The sequence below is a fragment of the Myotis davidii genome, unplaced genomic scaffold (assembly GCF_000327345.1).
Source record: "Myotis davidii unplaced genomic scaffold, ASM32734v1 scaffold299, whole genome shotgun sequence".
NCBI lineage: Eukaryota > Metazoa > Chordata > Mammalia > Chiroptera > Vespertilionidae > Myotis > Myotis davidii.
The window spans coordinates 7,606,689-7,622,674 of NW_006293088.1; the positions used below are offsets into that span (position 1 = coordinate 7,606,689).

Below are 15,986 nucleotides of genomic sequence, written 5' to 3' on the forward strand. Positions count from 1 at the left end.
TAATATATCTTTAGAGAAACCATTTTTCTTGGGAAATAACTAGAATAGTAGACTTAGAAGATGTGAACAGTTGTAATAGAAGGCAAAGGGATCTTGTTTTGAAGTTGTCATTTTATTTGAGTCAACTCTTATGTTTATTGTTGGAAGGCACTCTGGAAATCTTATGGTTATTGTTGGGAGGAAATCTGGAAATTTGGAGAAGTGGATAGAAAGTCATCAGAAGTTTGTAACACTTTGGACATTTTCTAAGGCTATCCAAATTTTGCTTTTTTGGGTGGAAATAATTTTTACTATAGGTTCTTTACCTTTTAAATTAACTTTATGGCTATGAAGTGCCTTTTATATAATAGTACCCATTATATGTTGTCTATTAAGGTACACTTTTTCCTTAAAAAGGAGAAACAATTGGTATCTAGAAAGTATAGTTCATCTTATACATTCAGACATTTTTCATTATTGCTGTTGTAGAAAGTATCAAACCATATACTAGCTGAGACTGAGGCCAAAACTATATATAATTAAAAACTTTTATCACTTGTACTCCCCCCCACCCCACCCCCCACATGGCTCAAGAGAAGTTTTTAGGGCTAAAATATGAGTAAGAGATTTATTAAACAAGACATTTCAGGGAGCCCTAGCTGGTTTGCCTCAGTGGATAGAGCATCCGCCTGCGGACTGATTGGTCACAGGTTCGATTCCAGTCAAGGGCACATGCCTGGGTTGTGGGCTAGATCCCCAGTAGGGGGCGTGCAGGAGGCAGCCGATCAGTGATTCTCATATTGATGTTTCTATCTCTCTCCCTCTCCTTTCCTCACTGAAATAAATAAATATATGTTTTTTAAAAAAACATTTCAGGGAAAAATATGAGGAAGTGATAAAGTAAAATCAATTTCTCTCTTTTTTTCTCCTAGCAGTTTTGAAACGTTGGGGTTGTTGGAGTGGTTGGATTTTCCCTGGAATTGAGTGAGAAATTCAGAAGACTGAAGCCCAGGCTCACTGTCTACCTTTCACGGAGGCCCAGCCGTGAGAGGACAGAAGAAGGCACGTGGCGAATCATGACAGCTGACAAAGACAAAGACAAAGACAAAGAGAAGGACCGGGACCGAGATCGGGACCGAGAGAGAGAGAAAAGGGACAAAGTGAGAGAGAGTGAGAACTCCCGGCCACGCAGGAGCTGTACCTTGGAAGGAGGAGCCAAAAATTATGCCGAGAGTGATCACAGCGAAGATGAGGACAATGACAACAACAGTGCCACCACAGAGGAGTCCACGAAGAAGAACAAAAAGAAGCCACCGAAAAAAAAATCTCGCTATGAAAGGACAGACACTGGCGAGATAACCTCTTACATCACTGAGGACGATGTTGTTTACAGACCAGGAGGTGAGGAGCATTACATGGGGGTCTTACGTGTGTGTGGAGGGGAAATGGCATCCGCTGTCAGGTGTCCTTTCACCTGGTAAAGCGGGCCTGGAGCCCAGAAGGGTCCGTGGTAGTTTGGGTGGACACACTGCCGGTGGGAAGCACGCTGGCTCACTGTGGCCGGTTGGATGTGCTGGCTCTTGCCTCTGGCTGTGTCTGCCTCCGCACGGGCTTCTCTCCTGGGGTGTGCGCTTGGCAGCTCTCTCTTGTTTGCTCATGTTGCTGCTTCTCTCCCTTCCCATCTGCTCAGTGGTGTTCATCTTCTGACTTCTACACACAAATTAGGGTACAGTGGCTCTGGTGGGACAAATAAACCTTAAGATTCTTGGAAACAGGAAATTTTACATTGGCCACGGCAGTGACCAGAAGCTAGGGAGGTATTTTTAATGGCCTTTGATCAAGGGTTATTTCTTCCGATAACCTTTTCTGAAGAACTGAGCTTCCGGTTCTCTAATCAGTGATAATAGCTGCAGCCAAGTAACCTGCTTTCCTGGAAAAGCTCACATCGCACCTTCTGCAGAAGGATAATAGTCCTTCCTGCTTGATGTTTAGAAGAGGGCTGTTGCTGAGGCCTTACCTACATGGTGTCTGGGAAGAACTGAGCACCCTTGTGAAATGTGAAGAAAAAAAAAGATCTCTTTGGACTAAATATGTTGTTATAAAGGACAATATATTATGTTCATTAGGTGTACTGAGGTTTATAGCATTGTTCAGAGAAGAGACAGACTTAGGTTTCAGATGAGAGGCAGAGAAACAAGTGATTCAGAACCTGTTGGGCACCAGCAAAACTCTCTCTTTTCCATTTGATATATTGTGTGTATTAAGATACTTTTCTTACAGAAGTCAATAAAACTAGCTAAAAATCATTTTGTTTGAATTACTTACAGTGCTGAGAAACGACATGAATTTCATATGAGCTGTAATGAACAGATGAAAGGCCTCCCAGTTTGAAGCTTTTCCAGGAAAGGGAGATTATAAGGAGATTATTGTGTCATTACTGAGGTGTAAGTGTTTTGAACCTCACATAAAGTACCATATTCTCCCTCAACCTCCCATATAGGAATTAGTTTTGAATTTCAAAAGAATCAATATTAGAACTTAAACAGATAAGCTTGTATTCACAATTACAATTTCTTGGTTGATGATTAACCTAGAAGAAAGATACTTACGTAATATAAAATTACCAAAGTTCAGTTTGTAGAGAGATTAGAGCTCTGGTGTAGAGATAATAACGTGTAGGTTCTGTACTATCAGTGTCTTTGATTTAGACTTAGATATTGGACAGTAAGAATTTCTTAGCCACTGAAGACTGTCTCTTTATAGAGTTACCACAAAATGCTTGCTATTTAGTTCTAGATCATGAGAAATGAACAGAATGTGTTAACTCCTTTAGATATAGATTATAGTATGCTAACTTAAAGTAAGAACTTACTTGTTATCCTTTTCTCTTGCTGCATAATAATTCAATGTGGTAATGCAATCATTTGGATCACTGGCTTGTGCGGTGTTGAATGCCTGCCTCTCTTTCTGTGGAACGTTATTCCTGTATCAGCAGACATAATACTTCCCCCAAATGTTTGTAGTCAAATATGTGTGGGAAATGCTGCACACAGCACCCCTCTCAGGAGCGAGTGTCATAATTCATGACTCAGAGAAGCCTGCAGTTCAGGAAACCTCTTTAACAGTAAAAACAGAAGACAAAGCAACCCTGTCCTTTTCTCCACTATGGGACTGTGCCCCCTGTTTCTTCTGAATATCTCCCCAAGAAAAACCAGTTTCAAGAAAACTAGTTTGAGAACTGATGCACATTCTTATCGCACCTTCTGCAGAAGGATAGTAAGTCCTTCCTGCTTGATGTTTAGAAGAGGGCTGTTGCTAAGGGCTTACCTACATGGTGTCTGGGAAGAACAGAGGACCCTTGTGAAATGGGAGGGGGCTGGGGGAGGGGGGCTAGATCTCTTTGGACTGAATGTGTTGTTATAAAGGATCTATAGAAACCAGAACTGGTTTGAACGTTTTCTAGGGCATTCAGGGCATGACCACTTTGTGCAGGGTTCCTTGTGCGTGGGTGGGTGATGTAGCTGTGCCGTGGGGTAGTACCCTGCCAGGTTTGGTGGGTGCTTGGCTCTGTAGTAAGGAGACTCTCTTTGACCTCCTCAGTGGTTTCCTTTCTTTTTGGGGGATGCATTAGAAGCTAAGTGACTTGGTTGCCTTCTTTAAAAAGTTTCTTTCTAAATGGAGGGTTGTTAAACATTGCCTGTTCTTTAGGATACCTAAACTGAAGAATCAGAAGTCAGGTACTGTGATTAGATTCCCAGATGGGACTGGATTTTTTTCCTTTCCTTTGTCTTCCTTTCTGGTCTTTTTCATTCTTGGTGCAGAGTACTACAATAACACCCTTTGTTAGTGATGAAAACCATTATCTTCCCCCAGGGGCAGAGAGTATGTTTAGTTGTATCTTGGTGTTTAGGTGGGAACCTGTGGGGCATCATAAGGGGCTTCTTCAGTAGATTATTAGTTGTTGAATAGTAGATCTTTTATGCTCATTTGTTTCTTTAAGGTATAAAGCACAGATTTTTCTTTTGGCTTTGTACTCTTCTGAATTGGTTTTAATATTCAGATTAAGTATAAATTATAGGTACCTCTCAAAATGTCATTAAGAATGAGCCCAGTAGTGAGTGATGCCACGAGGATAAAAGTAGACAGTTATGTACCTGTACTACTTATCCTAGGGTAGAGGTGGGGAGCCTTTTCTCTGCCACAGGTTGTTTGGATATTTCGAGGGCCATACAAAATTATCAACTTAAAAAGTAGGCTGCTATATTGGTCAGACATTTAATTAATTCACCCCTAATGCCTTAGCAGGGCCAGACTGAATGATAAGGCCTGCAGGCTGGATGTTCCCCACCCCTGTCCTAGGGGAACAGGTCAATAATCAGATTATGTGGTCTGAGAAGAATGAGATTTTATTGACAAATGGGTATTATTTAGAATGTATCACTAGCTAAGGTTTAACCTCACGCATGTCAAAACCAGCTTTTTTGCTCCAGCTCCTTCTTTCTGTTATTTTTATTTCATTTATAGGAGCTCAGCGTGATGGACATTTAGTTACATTGCCCAGGTTACTATTTGCTTCAGGGCCTTTGCACTTGCTCTTGTCACAGGCTAGTGAGCCCGAACACTCCAGCCCCCACATAGGCAGACACACTTACCTAGTCCTCACCCCTTCTCAGCTCTTTCCTTCCAGGGTCACAGCCTTTCCTCTCCTGGGTTACCCAGATTTCATTCAGAGAGACTGTCATAGCATTATGTCTCTTTCCTTCCAGCACAATACTCTTCTACTTTTTGTCTGTTACTGTTTTAAGGTTAATATCTCCTCCATAAAAGCAGCAGCTCTGTTTTTGCTTTTCATTGTATTCCTGGCATCTATGACAATAGAGTACACAGAGTGTGCATTCCATAATATTTGTCAAATAAAGAAATTCCTGAAAACCTTTCAAAGATCTATTGACTGGTTAATGATGTCAAAATTAGAATAATGCATCTGAAAGTCTATTTTGAATCATTTATTTCCTAATGATTGATTTAACTGACTTGTTCTAAAATAAAAAACGAAACAGAAACTTTGTGGCACTCTGTTATATATTGCCCCTGGGTCTAATCTGACTTCTTTGTTGTCTGTCGACTGTTGCTCTACTTTTGAGATGACTGTCACGGTAACAAATTGATTTATTACACAGCTGTGTGCAGTCAGATTCCCCTTTTGGGCTTCTCTAGCATAACATACTGATTTCTAAAGCTTGCTGTGGGCAGCATATTAATTTCTTTCTACTGCCCCTCCCCCAGCTTTATTGAGATATAACTGACATATAACATTAATATATACAATGTAGTGATTTTTATATGTATATATTGCAAAATAATCACCACAAGCATTCATAAGCTAACATAGTTGCAATTTGTTTTGTGATGAGAATTTTACAAATCTACTCATAACTTTCAAATATACAATATACAGTGCAATATTGTTAATTATAGTCAGTCTGCTGTACAGTATGTCCCCAGAAGTTATTCATATTATAACTAGCAGTTTGTATGCTCTGGCCACCTTCACCAGTCCCTCCCTTCTTCCCCCTTTCTCCCCCCAAAATCACTAATCTGTTCTGTTTGGGGTTTTTGTTTTTTTTAGATTCCACTTGTAAATGAGATCATACAATGTGTGTCTTTCCCATCTGACTTTTTCAGTCAGGGTTCATTCATGTGGTTGCAAATGACAGGATTTTCTTCTATTTGTTTTTATGGCTGAATATTCCATTGTATACACACTACATTTTCTTTATGAGTTCTTCCCTTGATGGACACTGAGGTTGCTTCCAGGTCCTGGCTATTGTAAATAATGCTAAAATGATCCCAGGGTGCAGACAGCTCTTGGAGATAGTGACTTTATTTCCTTCAGCTCTAGACTCAGTGGAGCTTGCGGGATCATATGGTAGTTACATTTTTGCTTTTTTGAGGAACCACCATACTACTTTCCATAGTGGCGGTGCCAATTTGCATGCCCACAAACAGTGTATCCACTATTTTCAGTTAGATACTGTGGCTCCTTTATTCCTGATCAGGTAAACAGTAAAAATTCAAATTATTGGGAGGTACATTTTCTTTTTGGCATGTCAATTTTGTTTTCTCTTTTGATTATCCATTTCTTGTATTCTTTTATATTAACTGATGATTTTTGTTTGACACTAGACATTTGATTCCTAGAATAACAGAAATCTCCATCACATACGAGAGGGGGAAAATCAAGATCCAGGATTTTCAAGTTTGATATGTCTGTGTTCCTTCTACATTTTGACCAAAGTGTGAAATTTTACTTGAAGATAAATTTTATATATAAAAGACAATGAGCCTTTTGTTGTTGTTACAAGGATTTTTTCCCATCTCTTTTCAGAGAGATTGGAAGTGGGGGGGCGGGGGGGCGGGGGGGGAACATTGATGTGAGAGGGACACATCAACTGGTTGCCTGCCACACCTGCCCCTATTGGGGGCAGGGAGTGAACTCCCAACCCATGGACTTGCCCTTGACTGGGAATCGAACCCAAGACCTTTTGCAGACTGTTACTCTAACCACTGAGAAACACCAGCCAGGGCCAAAGAACTTTTAAGTTTGTGGTTTATGAAATCTTAGGTGAAATAAACATTTCTCTTTTTTATTTCCAAATTTTCCTCATTATTGTCAAGAATTGGTGACTTGAATTGAAAAAGGACCTAGAACCTAGAATTGATTATACATTGAAGATTGAGGTGTTCATTTCTTTTGATGCAAATGGAATTTAAGGTGGAAAAAAATCCAAAGTAAACAAAGTGAAACATGGGGATCTAGTTTGCATCACAACTGAAGTTAAAAGTAGACTGGTTAATCAAGCATAGTGTTGAGTGCACACAAAAGAGTGTAATACTATATGGTTCCTTTCTATACATTTTTGCTGGGGTCCAACCCCAGCAGGTCCAGGGGTCCCCAAAGGTGTGGACGGAGTCGGCGAAGAAGGAATGTCACGGAGACAGCGTGCAGTTGATCAGCAGCCTAGCTAGGATCTCCAGCCAAGTTCTGGTCTGGATCTCCAACGAAGTGCTGGTTAGGATCTCCAGCCAGGTTCTGTGTCCATGTTCTCTTGCTAGGTTCTCCAGGTTCTCCAGCCAGGCTCGGTCGCCAGATTCTGTAGCCAGGTTCTTCAGCCAGGTTCGGTTGCCAGGTTCTGTCTAGGTTCTATCCAGGTTCTTTTGCCATGTTCTCTCGCTAGGTTCTGTCTCTAGGTTCTGTATCTCTAGGTTCTGTAGCCAGTTTCTGTCCAGGATCTTTTGCCATGTTCTGTCTCGAGGTTCGGTCTCTGGGTTCTGTCTCCTAGGTTCTGTCTCTAAGTTCTGTGTCTAGGTTCTGTGTAGGTTCTGTCTTCTAAGTTCTGTCTCTAGGATCTTCATCTAAGTTCTGTGTCCTGTTGTCTTGTTACATCTGTATTTATACCAGTTGATTCCAATCCTATCAATCTCTATTCCAAAGGTTAGGGCGTTTCTTATCTCCATTCCAGAGAGTAAAGATTATGTAGCTTAAGCATGATTGTTTGTAGTTCAAGAGATTAATTACCCGCCTGGCACTTAGTTAAGAGGTTTTATTCCCTCCTTAACTTCAGGGGAAAATCTCTACCTGGGGAAACAACCTTTCTCGGAGAGGTGACCTTGGTTAAAACACAGCACCAAGAAGGTGAGCAAACATATTAAGAACAGTATGCCATATATGCCAGGTCCCTTGAAACAGCAAGGATGGACCGGCTCCCAGCACATTTTAAAAACACGCAGAGCTAATCTTGAGTGTTTTGAAGTCACGACAGTGGTTACACTCAGGTGTTGGTGTCTGGGAGGGAGCATCCGGGGACCCGCAGGGGTCAGGTCCTGCCTTGTTTCGAGATGACAGGCTGGTCACATGGGTTGGGTTTGATTACTTAGTGAGAATTTATCTTGCTTTGCACTTTTTTGAATGTGTGCTATTATACTTCAATGAAAATTTTACTAAAGAAGAAATAAAAACATTAAACTGTTTTCTTAATGGATAATTTTCCTTTGATTGAAGTTCCTATTTAAAGAGGAAGGGAGGTGCTAGTAGCATGTCTCGAGATTAGCTCCTGATTTTTTACTGAGGGGTTGGTCTCTGACCTGTTAAGAGGCCGAATTGTTTCCAAGTCTTCATTCTCTGAATACAGGTAATTGAAAGCTCATTGCTGACAATTACTCAGACAAACATTTCCTCTTCAAAATAAAGCAAACAAAACTCTGGCATTTGGCGCTTTAGCTCCTTGGAATTTTAGTTCATCGTGACATGGAAATGCAGGTGTCTTCTTGAGGCACCCTTTTCCTGGGGGTGTGACGTTTTCTGATGATTGCAGAAGATTTTTGTGTAAAGAAAAATGGATTCTGGCATAAAGGAACCTTTAGACCCTGCTTGAATGAAAGTGGTTTGGCATGTGTTACAAGTTTATTTGAACTTAATAAACCTAATACTAATCTGCTTAAAGCCTTCAGTGGCCGCCTATTGCCAGTAGGATCAAGTCCAAAATCTTCACCTGGCACACCAGACTTTCTATGATGGAACTGCATATCTGCACAGCATCTTCAGGCTTACTTTATTTGGGAGGGAGCACAGTGAGGCATTGTGTTAGTTTGCTAGGGCTGACATAACAAAGTTCTACAGACTGAGTGGCTAGCAACGGAAATATTAGTGTCTCAGTTTTGTAGAATGGAAGTTCCAGTTCAAGGCACGGGCAGACCCGTGCTCCCCCTGAAGATGCTCGGAAAGGATTTGTCTGTTCCAAGCCTCTCCTGGCTTCTGGTGGTTCCTTGACGTGGCTAGCATAGCTGCCATCTTCACAGAGCATTCTTTCTGTGTGCCCGTCTCTGCCTCCAAATTTTCCTCTTTATAAGGACGCCAATCATACTGGTTATAGCCCACCTCATTGTAACTAATATCTGCAGTGACCCCCTTTTCCAAGAAAGGTTACATTTGGAGGTACCAGGGGTTAGCACTTCAACATAGGATTTTGTGCGGAGGGTCTCGGTTTCACTCCGGATCTACTGAATCAGGAGTTGTTTTAATACGATTCCCAGGTAATTTAAATAGTATACATTAAAGTTTGGGAACCACAGATCTAGACCAGTGCTTTCCAGTCTTTTTCAAGTTAATACACAAATAGGAAATGTGTGCATTGCCTTGCGGGCCGAGAGGACCAGCATCCCAGCACACCTGTCTTCCTGTCTCCTATGGGAAGAACTTCGTTGCTAGGCAGACTCGGGTTTGAGTGACCTGGGTTTTAGTCCTTGGAACAATTGTGAAAATGTATTTCTTAGTTTTTAGCATACTGTAGTATACTTTTAGTTGTGGATTACATTAATTCTTATTTTTCTGCTTCTGTTGAAATTTTGTTTTACCTTTTTATAAGTCCCAAGAAATAATTGCTTTTTATATGAAGTGATTCAAATTATGCATAGGTAAAAAAATTTTTAGCACATAAAAAGTTACTACTTTATCTCTGTGAGGATAGAAAAAACAAGAGAAACTGCTGTTCTAATGTTATTCTAACCAAAATAATGGTAAGTGATGGAAATTTAATGAATTAACCATATCTTTTTTGATTTCATAAGGAAAGGGTCATTACATGTACTGACAGAGGTACTAGACACACACTTGCTTCTCCAAGTGTTGGCCACAGATTGGCCTCCTGTGAGAGTTGGTTACAAATGCATAGTCTCGGTTCCACTCCGGATCTACTGAATCAGGAGTTGTTTTAATACGATTCCCAGGTAATTTAAATAGTATACATTAAAGTTTGAGAACCACGGATCTAGACCAGTGCTTTCCAGTCTTTTTCAAGTTAATACACAAATAGGAAATGTGTGCATTGCCTTGCGGGCTGAGAGGACCAGCATCCCAGCACACCTGTCACTTTTTTATGGCAGACTGGAATTTAGGCAGATTCAAAAAAAAGAGGAAAAGGAAGATGTGCTTTTAAAGGGAAAAGTGACCTAGGCTTTATGTGGCTTGAAAATTTGATGTGAAATACAGCACATACAGTTCAAGAGGAGCAGAGGCAGCTGTAGAATTAAATTCTGACCAGTCACTTCGGAATGCTTCGGATCGTCTAACGTGCCTGCTGGCAAAGGGAACTGCAAGCTTGGGTGCAAATGGAGATGAGGGAGTGAGGGAGCTGTGCCCACGGATGATAACTAATCACTGTTCCTAAAGCGCCTGCTTTCCCCCTGTATTTTCACGTATTGTTTCTCGTCCTTAAAATATTCCCTCCACAACCCAGTCATTGTTTGTGAGTTACACAGGTGAGGAAATGAAGCACTGAGGCACAGCTGGTTTGTAAGATGGCATGGGCCTGTGAGAATTGGTGAAAGCCAAGAATGGATAGATATTTGCATAACATACTGAAATGATACAAAAAAGCAAACACACCTATGATGAAAGAAAAAGAAGGATAGTCTATTTCTTAAAAAATGCAAATGATGTAAGTACCATTTACCCTGGAACAACCTGGGGTTTAGGGGTACTGACCCCCCTGCACAGTCAAATCCACATATAACTTTTTACTTTCTAGAAACTTAAATTAAATACTGATAACTTACTGTTGATCAGATGCCTTACTGAAAACATCAGCAGTCAATGAATACACATTTTTTAATATTATGTGTATTATATATTGCATTCTAACAATCAGGTAAACTAGAGAAAATAAAATGTTATTGAGAAAATATATTTACTTTATTTATTGAAAAACACCTGCATACAAGTGGAACCAGGCAATTCAAATCCATGTTTTTCAAGAGTCAACTCTACTTGGCTCCTTTCATTTTTTTCTTCTCCTAAAATTAGTTACATCTTGTCTCCTTTAGAAAACTGTTTATCTCTCATTTGCTAAATATACTATATACTCAGAATAATGGTTAAAAAGGCAAATGCATGGCAATTATGGCCCGTTAGCTGAGTAGGGAGAGGTAAATTGTTTCAGAATATGTAGACTAATGCTGATGACTGGATTTGAACCCTTAACTCAGCAACTGAAACGGAAAATGCAGTTTTTGTCATCTACTAAAAGTGAGCATATTGTATTTGTTAAAGTACTTTGAATGTAAGCTGGAGAATATTGGCCACAGCACACAGAAAAATAATGTGTTAGTAGAATAACTCACAGAATGGGTGGAAACTGCCTGGATCAAGGGCAGTGCCATTTTTGGTCAGTGGGAACTACTGGCCATTCCATCTGGGTGCTGCCACTGGAATAAGTGCCATTCAACATTTTCTTGTCCTTGCCATCACTCAGCTTGAGTCCCAGTCCCAGAAGAGTAAACTCAGTTGGCCAAGCTTGGATTGTGTGCCTGTGTCTTGGCTATAGAAAGACAGAAACCTTGATTTATTGCTCCCCCTAAAACTGCAAATGGCGGGGTTAAGATAATTCCCCACAATGAAATTGGGGAGCTGTTTGGTAGGGGAAATAGATGGGAAAAGGCTAGAAAAACAACACATGTTCACTACATACCACTTCATCAGGAGAGTCACACCATCACACTAGATTCAATGAGAACCTGTAACAGCATATGGATATTTATAAATAGCTTGTTTTGCTATGTATGTGATAGGTAAATAGAGGAATGATGACAGTGGAATGTACAATTTGTGCTGGTTTATATGCAACTTTTCCTAGGAAGAGGACAGAATAGAGAGGTAATTACAATGGATAATTGCATGTAGGATTGATTGTATCTTAGCAGGAAAGGAAAAAGTAGGTGAGAATTTAAACCTCCAATTTGACAGTTGCACTTGCAAGAGCCCTTTCATCTCTATTTAAAGTGAAATGAAAAAATGAGCACCTGCACCCTGCGGTTCTTTCCCCAGAGAGGTGCACCCCACTTCACTCTGTGCCTCTAGCAGGTTGTCTTGCCTGCTGTGCTCACCTTCAGTAAAGCCCCATGATAATCTGCATTGTTTTGGTTCTTTCAAGCCAGCATCTGTTGTTTTAATTTATATTAAACTAGAGGCCCGGTGCACGAGATTCGTGCACTTGAGGGAGGAGGGGGTCCCTCAGCTTGGCTTGTGTCCTCTCACAGTGCGGGAGCCCCGCGATCGATCGCTCCAAAGCGGTAGACTCCGCCCACCCATCTGGGGCTCCTCAATGGATTGCCCCCAAGAGGTAGGCTGGAACCAGGGGGTCCCGCCTCCCTGTATTTGCATATTAGCCTTTTATTATATAGGATACTCTGTAAGACAGTTTCCAGCAACTCTGGGTGCCTGCCTGTGCTCTCTTATTTCTTAAGGTTATAATTATTGATTATTTAAAAATAGTAATCTGATTTCAGAGTTGCATAGGTTTTCAGTTATCTGCCCCTTACCCTGTGTTTTATATAAGTCCTTTAAGTTTTAGTGAACATTTTTTTGTTCAACATGAGGTTTTCCCAGCAACATATATATTGTGTTATAGCAGAAATGTCTACATGAGAAACAACGAGCTACATGTATTGCAAAACTGTATTCCAAAAGAGACTGGAATGTTTATATACAGCCATTTAAAAATCACCCTTGATAATGGCAAGAACATGTTAAATGTAATTATTTGAAGGTATTTTTATGAGCAATTAATCTTCAAATTTAGTAATACAGCTTTCTGGAAATCTGCTCGTTTTTTCTGACTTCCATTTTTCCACCTCTTAGCCATGTAGTCCCCAATTCCAGAAATAGTTTGATCCCACTAAGACCTCCAGTCCATGGACCTCACCACCTCTTCCCAGTGCCTTATCCCTGATGTTTCACACCTGGTTAAATACCTCCATTCCTATTTCTCTGATGTCTTTTCCCTGTTGGTTTGCTCCAGGGGGGGCAGGGATTTTTTTTCTTTTAGCTCATTGATGTATATCAGGTGCTTAGAAAAGTGTCTAGGCTTGTCCTCATTTGTTCCCAAATATCTATTAGCATAGGCAGGGGTAATGACTACAGACTGAATGTTTACCCTGTGTTCCTTGGTTGGCCTGTCTTGAATAGCATCGTTTCCACTGTGCTTCCTTCAGGAACTGGACTGCAGTGCATGTGAACAGAGAAGGTGATGTAAGGACTTTCCTGAGAAGGGCCATCAGGGGTTGGTATTAATATGTAGGAAAGACTATCCAAAGTTCACACCCAAAGTTCTCTTTGGTTTAAAAAGTTGGTATCCAGTTTGCTCAAGTTATAAATTAAAATACATTGCTTGTGTTTTTTTGTGTTTTTGTTGTTGTTAATCCTCACTCGAGGGTATTTTTTTCATTGATTTTTCTAGAGAGTGGAAGGTGGGGGAGAGAGAAAGAGAGACATCGATTGGTTGCCTTCCACATGTGCCCTGACCCGGGCTGGGGATTGAACCCGCAATCCAGGTACATGCCCTTGATTGGGAATTGCCATGCTGGCCAGGGCATCTGCTTGTTTGTTTTTTTTAAATCAGCTTATAAATCTTATCCCTTTTATAAGTTAAATAAATTTTCACAATCACTTTTAAGGGATTTAAAATATATATATATATATATATATATTTTATTCCCTTTTTACAGAGAGGAAGGGAGAGGGGTAGAGAGTTAGAAACATTGATGAGAGAGAAGCATTGATCAGCTGCCTCCCACACCCCCCCAACTGGGGATGTGCCTGCAACCAAGGTACATGCCCTTGACCGGAATCGAACCTGGGACACTTCAGTCCCCAGGCCGGTTTGTTATCCAGTGAGCCAAACCAGCTAGGGCTAAGGGATTTTTGAATTATGATTTGTCTTGTTTATAAAGTAGTTCTTCAACATTTAGGCTTATTAGATAAAATAATTTTATATTGATTTCTGTTGTTAAGGAATTTATTAATACAAACCATTCCAAGTACCTAACATTTCTTACAAATGAAATACATTTTCCCCATTAATGAAATAAGCCTTAAAAAATGTCTTGGAGCCCTAACCGGTTTGGCTCAGTGGATAGAGTGGCGGCCTGTGGACTCAAGGGTCCTAGGTTTGATTCCGGTCAAGGGCATGTACCTTGGTTGCGGGCACGTCCCCAGTAGGGAGTGTGCAGGAGGCAGCTGATCGATGTTTCTCTCTCATCGATGTTTCTGACTGTCTATTCCTCTCCCTTCCTCTCTGTAAAAAATCAATAAAATATATTTAAAAAAAGAAAGAAAGAATTAAAAAAATGTCTTGGATATTTCAGTGCTGTTCATAAACTCACTTAGGTTTCCGTATTGACTGTACGCCTCAATTCAGTTTTCACAGGGAGAGGCATAGATCGCAATCCAGTCAGTTCCACCACTGGTGGTGGGAGTGGGGTGGGTCAGGGGAGGGCTGGCAAGGAACAACCTCTGTGCCTTTGTTTCTTCGTCAGTAAAGTGGGGATCACAGGATCCGCCTCAAGGGCTGTAAATGGCAGTAAATGAGTATACATCTGGGCTGCTTTAGAAGGGGCCGGGCACAATCAAGTCCTAGGGAAGTGTTACTTTTTAGGATTGGAGTTACGGGGCGGCTGCTCTAAATCAGTTTGTTCAAACTATAAAAAGTACAGGGAGACCAACTATACCCTGATTTTTAAAAATCGTTAATGTACCTTTGACTCTTGAATCTTTTTAAACCTAATTCTAAATCTTTATGGGAATAAAGGTGCATATCAACTTAAGAAGACAAAATACCACCCCCGTTAATTGGGGTTACCTCAGTTGTAATCCTTCTACGTTGAAAAGGTCTGTACCTACTAAAGGAAGATATTTAAAGTTATTAAATCTCCATCCTCAAAACTTCAAAAGGAGATGGCCATCTGACCTCACATTTTTTCATTATTTTGCTATTCACAAGAGCCTGCAACTGTCTCATGGTTGATTGCCTGCCACCCCTCCCCCCCTTTTTTTGTAAAAAATTTGTTTCAGGTTTGGCTCTACAGACTGTTGAACATGATAGGATCCCAAGGTAATATGTGTTTCTTTTCCATAGATGAAGGTCTTTAACCCTTTTGGGATCTTATATTTTCATAGGACTATATAATCCTTTTGGATATTTAAAATGTTCAGTGGAATGCTTGCCTGCCTATGGTGACAGTTCATGAAATTGTTCTGTGACACAGGAGAAGGCTTAAGCAAGACTTTTCTTAAGAGGCTCTTTTGCCTGTGCAAATGCTAAAAAATCTCTCCATATAGTGTGGAAAACACATGGAATTCCTGGCTAAGGTTATTTTGAGAGCAGACATTGCTGTCAGGCATCTCTGCTCTGATGTTAATGTGGCTGCTGCTGAATAAAGCAGGTTCTGAGGACTACATGCCTCTGGGTCTGTTGTGACACATCCCAGTTACATGCATGTGTGTCTGAATCTGAGTAGCACCTGCCTCTTGCTATGGTTTCTGTTTGTCATTGTTGATAGAGCTTTTCCTTTGGTTGTATTAGTTACCAAGTTTAGTCATTTCTCTTTGAGAACCTCCATGGAGTGTCATGGTAAAAATAGAAAGCCCTTTATTTGGGGGAGGCGGGGTTCACAGTGGAGCCTGCATCTATCTAGTTCATTTAGGGCATTATGTAAAGCTTAAACGAGAAGACAGTATGCAGGGTTAATCAGGAGCCCCTTCATAATACAGGATGGGGCAAAAGTAGGTTTACAATTGCTTGTATGAAAAGAATCCTATCTAAAAATAGAGAAACATGGTAATTAACCATAACTTAGCTACCCTTCCCATTGGCTAATTAGCTAGATATGCAAATTAACTGCCAACCAAGATGGCGGCCGGCAGCCAGGCAGCTGAAGCGAACAGGAGGCTTGCTTGCTCCAGTGAAGGAGGAAGCCAACGTTCCCAGCCTGCCGCTGCTGGCCTCTCAGCTGCAGTCTAAGCAACTATGTTGCAATTATAGAAGCTAAACAAACCCCATGCTTTCAGCCAGCCAGGCCAGCCAGCAGGAGCTGCAACAGTGTTTCAATTATAGAAGCCAAACAAACCAGATACCTGCTTTCAGCAGCCGAGGTCTCAAGCTAGAGCCGGCTTC

General features: G+C 40.8%; 1 protein-coding gene across 1 annotated transcript in view; it reads left to right on the forward strand.

Annotated features, from left to right (window-relative positions):
* Positions 1 to 911: 911 nt before the first annotated feature.
* Positions 912 to 15,986, forward strand: part of RERE (arginine-glutamic acid dipeptide (RE) repeats) — a 252,765-nt gene continuing 237,690 nt past the window's right edge. The window contains exon 1 of the mRNA XM_015565944.1: positions 912 to 1,380. Within this exon, the coding sequence (XP_015421430.1) occupies positions 1,056 to 1,380 (325 nt within the window). The 5' untranslated portion in view covers positions 912 to 1,055. The remainder of the gene's footprint in view (positions 1,381 to 15,986) is intronic.